This window comes from Tiliqua scincoides, chromosome 7 (genome assembly GCF_035046505.1).
Source record: "Tiliqua scincoides isolate rTilSci1 chromosome 7, rTilSci1.hap2, whole genome shotgun sequence".
Taxonomy (NCBI): domain Eukaryota; kingdom Metazoa; phylum Chordata; class Lepidosauria; order Squamata; family Scincidae; genus Tiliqua; species Tiliqua scincoides.
The window spans coordinates 40936841-40955016 of NC_089827.1; the positions used below are offsets into that span (position 1 = coordinate 40936841).

General features: G+C 43.1%; 1 protein-coding gene across 17 annotated transcripts in view; it reads left to right on the forward strand.

Annotated features, from left to right (window-relative positions):
- Positions 1 to 18176, forward strand: part of MICAL3 (microtubule associated monooxygenase, calponin and LIM domain containing 3) — a 257846-nt gene that overhangs the window by 175843 nt on the left and 63827 nt on the right. For all 17 annotated transcript variants that reach the window (XM_066633712.1, XM_066633717.1, XM_066633708.1 and 14 more), the window contains one exon: positions 16481 to 16676. In XM_066633712.1, the coding sequence (XP_066489809.1) occupies positions 16481 to 16676 (196 nt within the window). The remainder of the gene's footprint in view (positions 1 to 16480; positions 16677 to 18176) is intronic.

Genomic DNA, 18176 nt, shown 5'->3' on the forward strand with positions numbered 1-18176 from the left:
ATACACAGCAGTTTTTGCCCTGTGTGAGAGAACACTTTTTGAAGTCTGCTTGGTTGCACTACAATCAAGGCAACATTTATTTATCTAATGAATTTATACCCTACCTTTCTTCCAGTGAGGAGAGTGCACCTGCACTCAAGGTGGCTTACAAGGTTAAAAACATACAATGGTAGTAAGACATGAGAAAGTTGGTGATGAGGTTTTATTATGTTCACACTACACCTGCAAAATAGCATAAAATTAGTTACCTTGAAATATTTTCTTCTTGACATACAGACTTATGAAGGTCAATAGTTAAGTCAAAGCTCACACTGTGGTCTCTGAAGAGGCTAGAGTGTTTTCCCCTTATGTTTCAAGCAACCGGTAACCTGAAACAGGATAGACTACAATAGTAGGATTCCAGGTTAGGGCAGGTACAGACATAAAGTCTACCACAAGATCTACCACAGATACACGTAGGTTTGATGTTTCGGGTTTTCATGTTAAGGGAACCATGCAGAGACTGTCAGTGGACTTCTGCTTGATGGCTGTCCGTATGGGCCCATAATGACCTATTATGGTAAAACACCATGATGACTGGCTGTATTCCCTTCTAGCCAGGGGATGGAACTCAAGGCACCCTTTGTGTATTGGTCCATCTGGCATGCCACTTCCATGTGTTACAATCTCTATAGGGAATTCCTTTTTTAGTGGCCTACATATTATAAGGTGCTCTCAGAAAAAAACACAACTATTTTTGATGAAAGACTGGCTAGTTGGGAGACTTTCCCAATTGGGAGATAATTTCAGGTAGTGGCCCTCCCCTGTGAAACAAAGTCTTCCAGAGCTTAGTTTGGAAGCTGCCTTGAGAGACTGTTCCTAGGCCATCATGTTCCTCTTCAAGTTCTTACTAAGTTTTTATGGTGGGTTTGATGGTGGAGGAAAGGGAATGTCCTGAAGTGGTATGTCAGGGAGCTGTTGCAATTACACAAGAGAAAATGCAGTTTTCTGCATTTTTACTACATGAAAAGCACTTTAGAATTATTACAAGGTGGAAGTTCTCAGGGGAAGAAATGTAGAATTCTCAGAGTTACTGGGTGCCCCACCATAAAAGCCTGTTGAGAACATTTCTCCCCCTCCCAGCACTAGGAGTTCCCTTCTCAGTTCCCTTCTCTCACCCTTTCATCTCTTTTCAAACCTTATAGACATGTCCTACCAAATGATGATTTGCTTTTTTATTTGTATGTACATGTATTTCCTGAAGGATGATGTGAGTTATACTGTGTGTTTTCTATAACTGTGTGCAATATTACTTGTGTGCCAGTGTAAAATACCCTAAAACTCTAAGTGGGTTTGTCTTTTTCCCTCCCAGCCATTAACCTGGGATGCTTTGTGTCTGCTATTTTGAAATGCAAAATAGAATCTGAGAAGACAACACTTTGGGGGTTTAGGCTGTGGCTCAGGGAGAAATGGAAAGTGTGGTCAGAAATCCTCACATCTCCAGTTTGGCTTTTGTCTTTTGCACATATTGTATAGGTGCTTGAGTGTGTTTGTGTGTTTAAATTCTGTAACTTTGGAACTCTTCTTGCTGTGAAAGCAATATGTTTTTGTGCAAATTTAAAAGGGAATAAATTCCAAACAATCTTCAGGTTTCTGAGTTTTTCTTTTCTTCTCCTTGTTGATCTCCATTTTGGTTCAAGCCTGAAGAGGTGGGGGGATGAAAACTTCCAGGGATGGGGGTTCTGCAAATGGCCCATTAGATTGAAATGAAGTACGTTGGCTAATACCAGGCAAAATTAATTTTAGAATTTGGTAGGATTAGGCTTTGTTCAGAGTAGCTTAATGTAATTCAATGTTTACAATTCTAGTTTAAAGCATCTAGTGGCGCTCTAAGATGCTGATAGTCCCAGCGTAATAAGATGAATTAAATTAGTCAAGTCAATAGGCCCTTGTTGGAGGAAGCCTCAAGAATTAGAGACCAGCAACTGAAGATCTCTCCGGTTATTTCAGATCAGTATCCAAGGAGCACTGCACGCACACCCAAGAGCCCTTTAGAATATGCAAGCCCTCCTTTGTATACTCATGCCATCCATCCTAATGAAAGAAATTTCATTTTGTTGTATACAATTTCTGGTTCACTTAAAACAGAACAAACCAAAAAAAAAACCCAACCCTATAGCCCTATAGTTTTCTGTTTTTGTTTGTCACAGACAGACTTGAAAATATGATGGCAAAAATGCTAAAGAACTTGGAACAAGTGAAAGAGAACCCAAATTTTGTTGCTAAATTCACATCAGTTTATGTGTCTCAGAGGTTGATTCAAGGCTTTTGCACTAAGAATATCCTACAGAAGCAACATACTCACCCACTGCTGTTTACCAACCACCATATTAATTAGTATACGTAGGTGGAATAATAATAATAAACTTTATTTCTATCCCGCCCTTCTCCCTAAAGGGACCCAGGGTGGCTGGGAATCATCTTGGATTTCCAAGTGGAAATCATCTTGGTAGTGATGTATTTCTGATGTTTCAGTTTCCGATTTCTCCCCTCTTCCTTGTGTGCATTATTTTTCCCGTAGATGCAGCTCTGACAACCTGCAAACATTAAGCAATTAACTGGTTTGGGCAGTAGTGTGCAATTGGAAGTAAGTGCTCTGTAGATATTTTTGGTAGTACCAGAGAAGTCTATTTCTGGGGAAAGCTTCCTTTATTGTAGTATGTATATTATGAAGTCATGTTTCTCTCTTTGTCAGCCTTCTTGTGTTTGGCACTAGTGCTCAAGTATGCATTGAAATATTCAAACATCAGTTAAAGAGGAAGTAGAAATCACGCTGCAAGAACAAGATTCCAGTCATTTAAAATTTATTATTTATTTATATTGGATTTGTAATCTGCCTTTCTCCCCAAAGGGCACCCAAGGCGGCTAATAATAGTCAATATATAATATACCTAATACAAAAAATAATAAAATCCAAATAAAATATATAAAAACGACTGTAAAAACAGGCAGTATAAAAACAAAGCAGCCAGCCATAAAACACATCAGAAAAAAACATTAAATAAATTCCTAGAAGCAGCCATTATAGGGCCTTAAAAGCTTTCCTAAATAAAAATGTCTTCAGGCCTCGCTGGAAGGTAAATAAAGAGGAAGTTGTCCTCAGCTCAAAGGGGAGGGAGTTCCATAACACAGGTGCCACCACTGAGAAGGCCCTGTTTCTGGCCGCCATCCCCCTGACCTATCTTGATGGCGCTCAACCAACAGGGCCCGCTCTGATGACCGAACAGAATAGACTAGATTGTATGGGAAATGGGGGTCTCTCGTATACACTGGTCCCAAACCATTCAGGGCTCTAAAGGTCAAAACTAGCACCTTGAATTGGGCCTGGAAACAATTGGGCCAGCAGCCAGTGATAGAGCAGTGGCATGACAGAATCAAACCACCAACCTCCAGCAACCACACAAGCCGCCACAATCTGTACTAGTTGTAACTAGTCTTCAAGGGCAGCCCCATGTAGAGCACATTACAATAATCTAATCTTGATGTAATCATGGCATGTGGCCAGATCCGACTGAGATAGGAACGGCTGCAGCTGGCGCACCAGCTGAAGTTGGGCAAAGGCGCTCCCGGCCACAGCTGACACCTGAGCATCCAAGAGCAGTTGTGAGTCCAGGATAACCCATAAGCTGCAAACCTATTCCTTGGGGGTGCAGCCCCATTCAGAGCGGGGCAATAGACCAGCACTCACATCGTGTAATTCTGAACCAAGAGGACCTCTGTCTTGTCGGGATTTAATTTCAGCTTGTTCGCCCTCATCCAGATCCCAACTGGCTCCAGGCAGCATTGCAGGACAGAGACAGCCACCTTGGTATCCAGTGGAAAGGATAGAGCTGTGTGTCATCAGCATGCTGATGGCACCCAACTCCAAATCCCTGGATAACCTCTCCAAGCGGTTTCATGTAGATATTAAATAACATGGGGAAAGTATAGAACCCTGCGGCACCCCAAGGACCAAGGTGCCAAACAGGAGTCCCCCAATACCACCATCTGGGATCTGTTGGCCAAGAAGGAGCAGAACCACCTCAAGGCAGTGCAATGTTGGGTGTTAAATTTGTGTATTACACTTATAATTCCCCCCCCCCCACTCCCAGTTCTAACAGACTTCAATTACAATTTTCTGCTTCGGAAAAGGTGTACCATAAAGTGTGGAAATTATTTGTGCTTCTGGTATGCAATTTTTCCTTTGTGTCTGCATTGTCCAAAAACTTTTCCCAGGCCAGGATAGTCTAGTCTTCTGTTCGCCCCTCATCTCACCTTTGGGGAAAGGGATTAGTGCTCCAAGGAAATCTTCCCAAGTCCCCTCAAATCTCTAGTCTGATTGGAGCTACCACCTTCCTGTGAGAACCTCCAGGAGACATTCTGTAACTTTGGCATGCTCTCATTCCACTGTGAGAGCCATGCTAAACAAGCAGCTTAGTGCATGGCAAAACCGTTCCTGGGCTGTATTGATTTAGCCTCCAGATAGGGAAATTGCATTATAGAATTTTTCCCATTAACATAAGAACATGAGGAGAACCCTGCTGGATTAGGCCAAGAGCCCATATAATCCAGCTTCCTGTATCTCAGTGGCCCACCAGGCGGCACTCAAGAAAACAAGACAGCTATATCTTTTTGCCACTCACTTCTTTACATATGACATTCAAATAGGCTATCTCTAAAACCAGGAGGTTGCATATAGTCGTCATGGCTTGTAACCTGCAATAGACTTCCAGCAACAACTTCCTGCACATAGAAAACTGGAGTTGTGGGGAAAGGAGGTTCTTGCCCAATTTTTTTTCTGACATGTTGGTTTGAGAGAGAGAGAGAGAGAGAGTGTGAGAGTTGGTAATGTGTTCAAATATGCAAACAGATTCTGAAGTGCGTACAGTCCAGAAACTGTTTTCCTGTATGTTATGCAGGATCGAAAGAGACCACTGACACCAAACTAAGTTTAAGGTTTTTATTAGGAGGAATGGAACCTGAACCAAACAAATGGAAAGACCTTATTTCAAATTCCCCCAATTGAGAGAGGACCTGAGGCAGGCAGGCACTAGGCAGGCAGGAGGCAGCAGGACTTGAGGCAGGCCAAGGGCTGAAGGCTTGATGGAAGTTCCCCTCTGGTTCTCAGCTCCAGCAAGAGGCTTTCTTTCCCAGGGTTCCTTCCAGCAGCTCTCTCAGCTCTCCCTCAGAGCTCAGGGTTCAACTCCTCTCTGCAGCTCTTCCCTGGTGGTCTCCCCAGCTTGCTCTTCTAGCTCCTTCTCTGCAGCTCTTCCCTGGTGGTCTCCCCAGCTTGCTCTTCTAGCTCCTTCTCTGCAGCTCTTCCCTGGTGTTCTCCCAAGCTTTCTTTGCTGGTGCAGCCCCTTTTATAACCTCAGTTCCTCTGCACACAGCAGCCTCTACCTTTCCTCCACTGGTACTGCAGCCTTCTCTCCTGCAGCGGTTTTCCATTTGGTCCTCCAACTCACAAGGGCTTGTTACAAGGTACTCAGTTCAATTTCCTCAACAGTGACCCCGTTGGCTCAAACAAAACTTTATAATGATTGGCTCACACAAACTCAGACTGACTGTCTATTGGCTCATGAAAGGCACAGGCTACGATCCCCTCAGGCCAATTTACAGCAGTCAGCTGAGCCCAAGTTCTGCACATATCATGTACAAGCTGGTTGTCTAGAGAAGACCTGCAGTGTTCCTTTTCTGCAGCTTATGACCATCACATCTAGAACCGTGTTTTAGTTTTAAATTTGCTGCACGTTTTTATCTTGTGCAAGAGCTTGGAGCAGTGACAGCCTCACAAGAACCCCATTAGACTGACAATGCCTAGTCCAAGGCCATTCATAGCATTTCATAGCCAGGCCAGAACTTGAGTTTTGCTAATACAGGCCCAACACTAGAGCTTCTGTACCATGCTGGTGTACAGTATATGGGGTAATCGTGACAGTTTTAATTTTTTTTTAACCATATTATGCCTGTCATCCCCCCACTAATGGTAGTGCTGCCTGATTAGCGATCATAACCTGCCAACTGAAGACCAGTGAAACAAGCCCTAGATTTCAGGGCTTGATTGGTTGGTTAATTTAAGGTTGCAGCTGCTGAACACATTTCATTCTTATTTGTTTACACCTGCCAAGGCTGAGTGGACCCAGAGCATGACTTTTCAGTCCACATCAGAAACTCTAGACACAAACCTGTTTCATCCTGGGGTAAGTGATCCTGTAAAACTCCCATGATCACCATGGACCCACAATAATGCAGACACTGGTATAGGGGCCAGAGGAGTATGTTTCCACACAATTGTGAGGTTTTATAACAATATTACTGTTGCCCAGCATGGGAGAGGCTTCGCCATTACGGAACACACAAGCTCATATAGAATCAAAACATTCACAAGTGGGGAACACAATATAACAATACTATATAATCTATATGAAATTCACACAGTACAGGTTGAGTCTTATTTGCAAGGGTTCAGTTCCCAGAACTCAAGTGGATGGCAAAAATTGCATTAAAGCAAATCCATTAAAAAAAATAATGTTCCTTTGCTAGGTGATTTTAAAACAGCCTTGCTGACCTTTGTGATGTAAGACAGAGTCATTAGGCAGACAATTCATCAATCAGGACCAAATCCTAACCCACTTTTCAGCAGTGGCTTAGCTTTGCCAATGGGGCGTGTGCGGCATCCTGCAATTGGGTAGCATACTCCTCAAAGTATGGGAATGTTTGTTCCCTTGCCTCAGAACTGCATGGCCCTTATGTCGGAGCTGGAAGGTGGTTTAGGATTGCACCCTCAGTCTCTCTCCAGGCACTTAGAAAGGCTTCATTCCAAGGCAACAACTCCTCCCTTCACCCAGGGTGCAGTACTGGGAAAGAATGCGAAGTGGTTATCATTCTTTCAAGTGCTCTGAGGGAACAGAGGACTTGCTTGCCTTGGAGTGAAGCTGTTCTAAGTGCCTGGAGAGAGAATGTTTGATGGATTGTCAGCCAGCTGACCTCTCTCTCATTAAAAAGGCTATTGTTTAACGACTTTTCCCTTTAATTTAAAGGGCCCTTCTCATCACGTTGAGATAAAACCATGGGTGAAAAATCCATGGATAATTGGGTTATACCTGTAGCTCATATTTTCTAATAGCTCTGTTCAAAGAATGCAAAGAATAATGCAGCAAATAAAACCAGTGTCCCTTCATGGATTAAACATCTGCTTCTACAATACATTAACATTCCTTTTCTTAGTAACTCATGATCTTTCCCCTTCGTTGGGGTTTTTGCTCATTTTTAAAATTGTAAGAATGTTTATCTTAAACACAAAAAGCCTTGGGTGTTTTTTATCGTGTGGAATGCAAGAATATTTGCTGGATGCCCCTACTTAACCATACAGAGTGGAACTATGCACACAGACACTTGACTGTAATGTGCTCAAAAGTACAATCTGTTCTTTAACTTTCTTTAAAAATATACACTAAGTTGCCAACTTAGTTCCTTTCTGAAGGTTTGTCTGGAAGTTGGAACACATATAAATTCTTGCCAGATCAGTGCTAGCCAATGCAAAACCACCATCGCGGCCACCCATAACTTCCATAACTTGGGGACCCAGTGTATATTTGTCTTAGGCTGCAACCTATCCACACGTACCTGGGAGTAAACCCCATTGACTACAATGGGATTTACTTCTGAGTAGATATGAATAGGATTGGGCTCTTAATTATTTTGATTAATCGGTGGGATTAGAAGCTTCCATAGCATTTCTGATGTAAATACTGCTGTTGATCATTTTATTTGGCAACTACCAAATAAAAAGAATTAGATTTGACACAGTTCAGAGATTTCGTAAGGATCAAAATCTTACTGGAATTATGTGGGGTTGGTTTATAGAACAGATGAAGCTGCCTTATGTGAAGTTAGACTTACTGGTTCATCTTATTCAATATTGTCTGTTCTGTCTTTCCCAGCCCCTTTTTCCCTGAGATTATTTTTTAAACTAGAGGTGTTAGCTATTGAACCTGGGTTGTTGTGCATGCAAAGCATGGACTTCACCACTGAGTTATGGCTCCTTTCAGCTGCTGAGCTATTGTTTCTTGATTTGATGTTTATTTAAACATAGTTTCACAGCTTGATCTTGTAGGAATGCTATTCTTCCCTGTGCCCAGCTACTATCCCAGGTCACCTGGTTTTCTGTGATAGGGAATTGACAAATACAGTTAGCCTGCATCTTAAGCATACTTTACCTGTGTGAATTTGATTGTGTATGTGTTTGGTGCAAAAAAAAAAAAGACAGAAAAGTAACAGTTTTAATAGCACAAGTCATCCTACCTGCCATTCCACTTACTCAGCATATGTCCCAGAGCAAACTTGAAATGGGAGAATGAAGCTGCTGTTTCCTCAATCATTTCAGTTCCTGAGTGTGTCTCATGCTGTGATTTTAGATCTTGAACAGACAGTACTTATTTTTTGAATTTAAGGTAGTTTTGACTACACACGATTTCAAACGTTTCCCTCATTTAAGATGCAGTACTTACATGGGGGAGAGGAGTAGGAAGAGAACCTTACTGTCGCTGGTGACAGTGATCAATGGATCATTAAGAACCAAACTGAAGTTCAAAATAGTGTAAGTTCTAATGCATTCCAATGCTTTTATGTTTCTGTTAATGTTGAAGCGGGATGTAATCTTTCCGTGCAAAAACAGAAGTGATTTAACACAGAACTGAATGCCTGGAGAATCTCAGTACAGGTGTGCACCATTTAACGATGGGGATACATTCTCCGATCCCCATGCTTATGCGATTAGGTCATTAAGTGAACATTCAGTCCAATCTATTGCCTTTGTTGTATAAACAGACCCTTTTAGACACTAGCTTGGTTGCGCATGCTACTGGAGATAGATTGCCTCTTCTTTGCATTAAGAGCCTCTCTGTTGTGTAAACTGACAATTTGCTGCAGGCTATGGGAGAAGCGATTGCTTCATTCAGAGCATCTTTATTATGCTTTGACCACCATCATATATGCAGTCTGTCACTAAGGGAATAGTTGTTAAGCGGCATGTGCCTTTATTTAAACAGAGCAAGTTGGGCCTCTTAAGTTTGTGACCAGTGCTTGCGCGAGCGTTCAGAAGCCCAAGTTTAGCTGAAGCAGAATGTCTCCTGGTCAGAGGCATGGGGCTTGAGCATTTTGCATCTCTCTTTGCTCCTTTTGTAGCTAGTAGCAGCAGAAGAAATTAGATAGAAGGAGTGCATATTAGTGCAAACTGAGGGATTTATTTAAGAACATCTTAAGAGCTGGATCAGACCAAAGTTCTGTCTAGTCCTGCATCCTCCTTTCCACAGTACCCAACCAGATGCATCTGGGAAGCCTAGAAGCAGGGGATCAGGGCAATTGTCACTCCCCAGCAACTGGTATTTACTGACACACTTCCTCTGAGCATGGACCACCTAGGACATTGGAACCAGCCAGTGAAACTGTTGACTGCTTCCTAAACCCTTCCCTTACTTTCAAAAACTGTTTGCTGTGTGGCATAAGTTGCAACTACTACTGTTGGAAAATGAATGTAAAGGCCTTTGAGCTGACGGACCAGATTTTGCCATTCTGTTGATCCTGCTCAAAGTATGTGAAGCGCTTCAAATGCTATAAAAAAGGGGTGACAAACTCATTTCATACAGAGAGCCAAAGTTAGCATTCATCATGCCTCCTGAGGGCTGGAAGTGACGTCATTAAACAGAAAGTGACATCATTAAGCAGAAATAAGCATCATGTTCTCACAAAGAAACTCATTTGCTGCAAATGACAAAGAGAAAATGTGCAAATCTTGTTCTTGTTTTCAAGATAACAAAAAGCCCAGTTATCCTGCTGAAAGAATCCAGTGATAACGGGGCTGGATACCTTGCTTCCAGGGCCCACATTTGTCCCGCAGGCTTTCTGTTTGGCACTGCTCTAAAGTGCTGTGCAAATGTTTAAGTATGTACAGAGCTTCAGCCTATGGTGCTCTGTGCACCTTGCAGAAGTGAGCATTGCCTACTGTCCTACTCTCACGTCATACGCAACTGGAACATGAAGCCATCCTCGGGGCGGTCTCTGGCTTGTTCTTTGAAAGGGCAGGATTGGATTTGGAGAGTTCAAATGATAAATAGCTGCCACAGACTCTTTACATGAAAACAAAAATTCACAAAAACATGGATCAAAGGAGGGGAAAGGTCAAAGGACGCATCAAACACAAGTGATGTTATCTCTGTCTCTGGCATTCCTTTCATCAAGAAGTTGGCTCTGTCAAGGACTGAAATAAAAATTCCCCTGTCAGCATTCACATGACAGCTAAGCAGCCTGCCCACTTATGAAAAAGTGCTCCCTTTGGTTGATCTATGGACTGTTCGTAGCCAAAACATTTCCAAGATACAGAGCTGTTGAGATGAGGGCAAGAACCTTTTGCCTTTTTAAGGCTGTTTACATCTTAGAGCCAGAGTTTTGATTAGCAGGTTAACTCTATACCAGGGGTTATAGAGTTCCACTTCCGGTTTAATCACGCTTGGAACTTCCACTGTTTCAAAGCTGTGGAGAGCCCTGCAAGCACTGCGCTAAGCTCCCCGCACCCCCTGGACCCTGGGAGCACATATGAATATTTTTAAAATAGCCTCCCTCTCCCTGCAGGGGCACGATCCTGGGGATTGCTTTGCTGCCCCTGCCCCCGCCCCTGCAAAGACCCCGGGGGTAAATCTCTTGGGAAGTTTGAGAACCACTGCTCCAGACGCAACCAGAGCATAGTTCCAGTCATGTTCAGCCAAGTGGACCAGAGGCTTTCAGGGTACAAGAGGCTGGTCGTGGGCCGGATAGAAGCTTGCCGTGGGCCGCATCTGGCCCCTGGGCCTGGGTTTGGAGACCCCTGCTCTATACCTCTAAAATAATTAACACTGTAGGATGATGGCAATCTTACTGGAGAGGTGCACAATACCAGTTTAGCAGCTAATATTTGAGTTTTTAATACATATTGGAATACATCACAATTTCCTTGGGATGACATCATACTTTTTAAATGTAAATTGTTAAGATCTTTACAGTCTTGTGTGTTTGCTCTCACAATAGCTATTCTATATAGAACATTGCTGTACCCATTTACAAATGGGGAACTCGAGCTGAGAGAGTATTTCTCAAGGCCACCTGAGTGAGTCTCTAGAAGTAGATCTTTATATGTTCACGTTATTCTTGTGCGTGTGCAAATGCATGCACGCTTCAACACATCTGGTCACCTTCTCACCTGTGAGCAGTGGAAGCCACTCTCTGAAGAGTGAAAAATAATCCCTGCTATTATATGGGAGTTGCACAAACCAGGGCAAGATTTGGGGGGGGGGGGCGAAGAGGAAGGAATCTGTTCTCCTACAAGTGCCTAGCCAAGTGGAAAGGGTAACCACTTCTATTTTTCTTCACAGACAACTTGAAGGGAGGGGAAGGGAGATCTTCTCTCTCAGCAAGGCTCAGCATTTTTGTTGCTTGTCTCCCCCACTGGCCCCTGCACAATTGGAGTGCCAAGACACAGATTGTGTGCCAGCACAATTATCTTGCTCCTTTTTGTGCTGCCTCAACCAACATGGGACAGCAAATCATCAGGGAAGCTGCCTCCAGGGTGTATGAGCTGGGTAGTGCTTAGTACTACTTTTCTGTGTTGCACCCTGATGTATCCATGCAATCCTAGTCTTCATCCTGACGTCCTCCCTACACGCTTCCATTCCAGATTGTAGAGAAAATGCACAAAAGCAAATCCAAGTGGGTGAAATGCCTTCATAGAAAACCGGACACTGTCCATTTTGTCTTCTCAAGGCTGACTAAATCTCCAAAGAGCCAAGCTGCTTCGAAGGGCTGGACTGACACAAAAACCTGAGGTGGATGCCTTTTGAGAGGATAGAGACTGCGCTCACTAGCCTTTCTAGCCCTAGTGACAGGAAACAGATTATATTGTACTGGGTTGTGGTGTAAATGAAGCCCTGTGTCTGAGTGGGTACAACAAAGAAAGAACCTGCAATGGCAAGAGAGTTGGAGAAGGGGAAGAGCATCAGTTGAATTGTGAAAAGCTGTTGCATGGGAAAAATGAGAATTAAATTTTATTCGGCAGGGGCTCAGGTTTGTGAAGGAACATCGCCATCTGTTCTATAAATCCTTCTGCTTGACTCTGTGTGGAGAGGGGCAGGTTGCATTTGTGGAAAGAGAATGCTCAATGAAAAGGAAATGTCACTCTTCACGTGTTCAGAGGCATTTTTAATATATTCCCACAAGAATGAAACATGGATCGGGGGAAGGGTTGGGAATGTGTTTTGGGAACAACTTGGTGCACAGATGGAGTACAGGGGGTATTGGAGGACGGATCAGTGCTCAGCTAGAAGGCCAAGAGGATAGTTGTGGACCTGTGTATGTACAGGGGGACCCCCATATCCGCGGATTAACTTATCTGCAGACCGGGTCTGCAGCATCCCGCAGTTCAGTTCCCCTCAGCTCTGGAGTGTCCTCTGAGCTCAGCAGAGGCCATGGATATCCTCAAAGCGTTAAAAAGTCACTTCTGGTTTCACAGAAAAACGGGATGTCACTTTTTTTGCCTTCTCAGGCTCAGTCTGAACCCGACTGAGGCCATAGACAGATGTCTGAGGCCACTGCTGGTCTCAGAGGATCCTCTGGTGACTCTGGAGAGTGAGGAGGGGAGTTGTTCACCCCATCTGCAGTTTCAGTTAACCATGAGGGTTTCTGGAACAACCCCTGCGAATATGGGGACATGCCTATATATCAAAATTAAAAAAGAAAAACAAATGCTGAACGGGTTCATATGATATTCCTTTTCAAGAAACCAAAGAGCATGAATGCTCATACCCTGGCCTCTGAGCAGCCCGCTTGGAGGCAGGCTGTGCAGCATGGCCTTTCCCAGTTTGAAGAGACACTTGGCCAACAGTCTGAGGCTAAGAGGCAAAGAAGGAAGGCCCATAGCCAGGGAGACAGACCAGGGACAGACTGCACTTGCTCCCGGTGTGGAAGGGATTGTCACTCCCGGATTGGCCTTTTCAGCCACACTAGACGCTGTGCCAGAACCACCTTTCAGAGCGCGATACCATAGTCTTTCGAGACTGAAGGTTGCCAATGGGCCCCTCCCTCTTTTCTAGAAGAGAGTGGGACATTTTTTCATTATTGCATGTGGAAGGCAGTTTGTCTTGCCACAGCTCCTCCCCACTGGGCCTTGTACCCGCTTAAGGCTGATTAGTTTCCCTTGTTAAACTCACAAGTGCAGCAAGCAAAAGTCAGAGTCCAGTCCCAGTCCACAGATTCCAAGTAAGTCAGTCCAATCAGTTAGAGTTGCCAAATCAGAGTCCAGAGCCAATAAGCTCACAGTCCAAGGTCAGATTCCAGGTAGTTAGTCAAATCAGTCAGAGTATCCAAGCCAAAGTCAGATTCCAAATTCAATAAGCCCAGTCAGCCTCCTCTCCAACTTGCACTCCTTCTACAACCCACAAAGCCTTCCTGCCTCAGGTGCTCCTTATATCCTTGAGGGCCCTGTTGCCTTCAAATGGCTGCAGCTGTACAGCACACTCTGCTGGATGACCAGGCCTTACCCTTAAAGGGGCCACTGCTGACATCACATCTACCTCCTCGCCAGATCTTCCGCGATTCCAATACACAGTTCAGGTAAACCATCCCTCTCTGCCCCTGAAATTATAGAAAGTGCCCAAATTCTGCTGGAAAGGAAGGGAAAAACCCACATATATGTGTACACATTCTTAGGGCGCAATCCTAACCCCTTATGTCAGTGCTTTCCAGCACTGACATAAGGGCAATGCAGCTCTGAGGTAAGAGGACAAACATTCCCTCCTGGTTTCAGGAGGCCTCCTGAGTGACACCCAATTGCAGCATGCAGCACACATCCCATTGGCACCGCTATGCCGGTGCTGGAAAGCACTGGCATAAGGGGTTAGGATTGCGCCCTTAGTTGCAGGGGGCTGGTTGGACAATAGCAATATTGTCCAAACTGCCCTCTTTATGCTTAAAAAGCAAATAATTGCAGTATAGTTGGTTTTGGCTGAGGCCTTGGCTTAACCAAATACTTAGTTATGCCCCATGCACACTATCCTTCTGCTCTTTGTACTTAAGCTCTGAATCTGAGGTCATAAGAAAGGGAAAACCAGAAATTAAAACCTCATGTTGATGAGGTCGGGCTTGGTTACTGCTGTGGTCTGCTCTGAAATATTAAAAGAATAAATCCAAGGAAAAATAGGTGCAGGAAGCAAGGCTTGTGCTTTCCTTCTTGTTTCCTGCATTGCTTCCATGCTCTTTCATCCACAAACTTCATTTTGCCTTTACTATGAGAGCAAGAGTGATAGATTGCTGGTGCTATATACTCATCACTGGAGATTGTTTCACAGATGGCAAAACTAGTTTTTTTAGCAGAGGGACTTCCTTATTCATTATTCTTTAGGTTTCTTGGGACCAGTTCAACAGCTCAAGGTGGTGCACAGGAAGCAGGAACAGACATCAGTATATGAAACTCAACCATAAAATAAGGCAATCAGCCTCGAAATAAGACAGGCTTGAAATAATAAAACCAGTACCCAGCCAGCTAAAAATGGAGATGCTAACTGAAAGGGAAGTTTTAGTTCTATTAAAAAATAACTGGGATAGGAAAGGACATGATCAAGATCAGAACCATGATGGGGTGAAGTACTTAAAACCCCACTACCCCTGCCACAGTTTCAGCCTGATTTGTGCCCTCTTATACTATTTACTTTTTTTAAAATGCAAGGTTTACTTCTGTTCCTGGTGTTGATGTCTAGTGATGTCAAAACAAAAAGGTAAAGCTTTGCATTTATCAGTAATGCAGACACAAGGCCTTGGTTTAATGGGTTGTCAAGTCTCATAACATTGGCATTGCTCTTTTTAAACAAACAAAAAGGTATGCCCTTTGTAGATTGATGGCTGTCTTATTGTCATTCATTTTGGGTGCCTGTTAGCAGGCAGAAAAGTGGAATATAACTAATATTAAATAAAATGATCTTGACACTCATGTGGTAGTGGTAGTGAGGCTTAAGGATGCATGTAGAACATCATCAATTCAAAAGTGCAAAACCAAAATGCAGGAAGTCTGATATATATACGTTAACATTATTTGATTTAACTTTTTTTTAAACTGCATTCAGTGGCCAGAATCTACTGCTTGGTGATGTGGATACACCTTTAACTGTTATGTCTATAGATAAGCAATAAAAAAATTAAAATTAAAAAAAAACCTTCAAAATTCAGGAGAAGGGCCTGGAATATCCTTAGGGGTTGGACAGACCTACAGGATGAAAGTGAGGAGAGGATAGGTTCAAACTAAAATCTGGCATGTCACCTGCGGGTGACTATTCCTGATCAAGCACAGATCAGTAATGTTAGAATAGGGCAAGGTCGCCCTAGAGATATAAAACAAACTGGAATGAAATGAATGCATTTGTTTGGTAAATTGCCCATTCACATTAATTCTTCTCCAGCATACTGTAACCAGTTTGCCTTCATAATCAGAGCGAATAAAGTGTAGCTTTGTTTATCATTTTAATGTGTCCAAAGGGGAATGCTAATCTGTGCATGTGACTGAGTGCTGAACTAAGGGGGTGATTTTTCTTCCAAATGGTTTTAACCCAAAGGGTGTCTATGCTGTTGTGTATGTGGCACTTAGCCACTTAGAGCCCAATCCTATGTATGTCTGCTCTGAAGTAAGTTCCATTATAGTCAATGGGGCTTACTCACAGGTAAGTGTGAATAGGATTGCAGCCTTAGTTTGGAACAACGTATGCAACTGGATGAGGTAGTACCTCCTGGAGAGGTGGTATGGTACACCGAACCACTTCATGTCCTATCCCCGATTAAAAAATAATAATTTAGGAAGTAGAAAAATTAGCACAACAGGGGGAGAGGTTCTAGCCCAGCCCTTTCCCTGCTCAGCAAGTTTCCTATTACTAGGGAGTGTTTTTACTCAAGGCAATGTTCAGAAAGTAGTACAGTCTCTTCTAGCCCCTCATTATGCTTGGTGTATTGATTCAGCTCAAGATGTCTTCAATTGATTTCCATCTGGATTTCAGCCAGATCTTGTTCTGGCTTGTTCTTGGAGAGCTGCTACTTCTTCCACAGAGCAGTGTTTCTGTCTTATAAGTAGATTTTGGACACAATCCTAACCAGGTCTACTCAGAAGTAAGTCCTATTTTGTTCAATGGGGCTCGTTCTCAGGAAAGTGTGGTTAGGACTTGAAGCCTTTGAAAGCCTATTCTCAATAGTAATTTCACCTTTAACATTTTAATAGCAATTTCACAGCCCAGTTGGTTTCTGAGCAGCAGAATCTGTCCAGTGTAGTGTCTTTATGGAAGCAGCACAAAGTTCACAGTCTTGTTGCTCCTCCTTCAGAATTTGCTTGTAAATTTCAGACTTCTACACTAACCACGCTTTTCCTTGTTTTGTGTGTGGCTGTTAATTCACTTCATAGCGCCCAATGTGAATGGCATAGAAGAGCCTACTCTTGCCAAGAGGCTGCGTGGCACACCGGAGCGGATTGAACTGGAGAACTACAGGCTGTCGGTACAACGGGAAGAGGAATTGGAAGAAGTTCCAGAAGAGACATTGGCAGAACATAACCTAAGCAGTGTGCTAGACAAAGGGACTGAAGAAGACCTACCCAGCAGGTTGGTTAGTTTCCTGTGACCAGGAGACAGTGAGCCTTGGATCAGATAATCTCTTTAGAGATGTCTTCAGAGACAGAAGTTTCCAGCATCAGAATCTAGCACTCTGTGGCTCAAACTTCATATTCTGTAACTTTTTTTACTCCTGCATTTTGGTGGTTATTTTGTGAATAATTATGATATATTTTTACATCTTATTCCACCATACCTTCATGGAGCTCAATGCAGCGTACGTGGTACCACTTTCCCTGTTTTACCTTCACAACAATCTATGAAGTAGGCTAGACTAAGGGAAAGTGACTGGCCCAAGGTCACTTAGAGCCCAATCTTAACCAACATTCCAACACCTATGCAGCCACAATGCAGTCCTAAGGTCAGGGAACAAAAGTTCCCTGATGGTGAGGAGGCTTCCATGACTGCACCCCCACTGCAGGATGCAGCACACATCCGATTAGCATAGCTGCACCAGCGCTGGAAAGTTGGATAGGTTTTGACCCTTGGTGAACTTCATGACCTTAGTCTTCCGTTACTATAGCTGCTACACCATTCTGGGGGCAAGCAGGAATGATTGGAAGAAGTAATCTGTCGAGAGAGGCTGCTTCTTCTCTGGTTCTTATCAAGCTCAAAACCATTTGTTCCAAACTCCTCTTTCACCTAAAAAATGCCTGGTTCCCATGAGTGGAAAAGAAACTTATGGAGGGCAATCTTGAGCTGGAATATAGCAAGAACCAAAAGGGGATTAAGCAAGTTCTCCTCTCCTTCTGCTCAGTCACAGCCTGTACTAGAATGCTTTAGCAATGGTCATGTGTGTGTGTGGTGGTGGTAATGTTAGGTTTTTATTTTTTTCCCCAACCTAAAACATAGGCGTGAATAGCAGAACTCAGTGTGTACTTTGAGCCTGAGTTTTGAACTTGGACAGGGAGCTGTGTGCTATTTTTAAGTCACAGTAAACATCAAACTGTTGTTTTTTTTCCTTCTAACAAAGCAAAGCCAACATTCCTCTTTGAGGGCTAGCTATCTGTCAAGCAATGTTCTAAAATAAAAAGCAGTCTCGTAATAAGCCTGAACACAAATGTTTGGAAAAATACATTCTTGGAAGTTGAGAAAATTGCAATTATCTTTTCCTTGTCTAGATAAAATTCCCAAATGGTTTATGCATTTGTGAAGTTTGCCCATAGTTTTACTTAACAGCCCTGTAAAAAACAAAATCATGAAAAATCTGTTCCCATACTTCATTGTGAAGATAAATGGTTTAGGCAACAAATGGAAGATTTCATATATGAATAATGAGGTCAGAATCCAAAAGCTGTATGTACTTGAAGCAACACAAATAAAAAAATCCTGCATAGGGAACCAGTCATGCAAGCACAATGATGAAAATCTAGTATGCACTTCTACTGCTATGTGCCTAATTGAAACTGAGACTGCATCTCCTAGGTTTTTTTTAATAATTGAAGAATATGAGTATAAAACATTCCTGGCAGTCATTTGCCAATAAAAAAC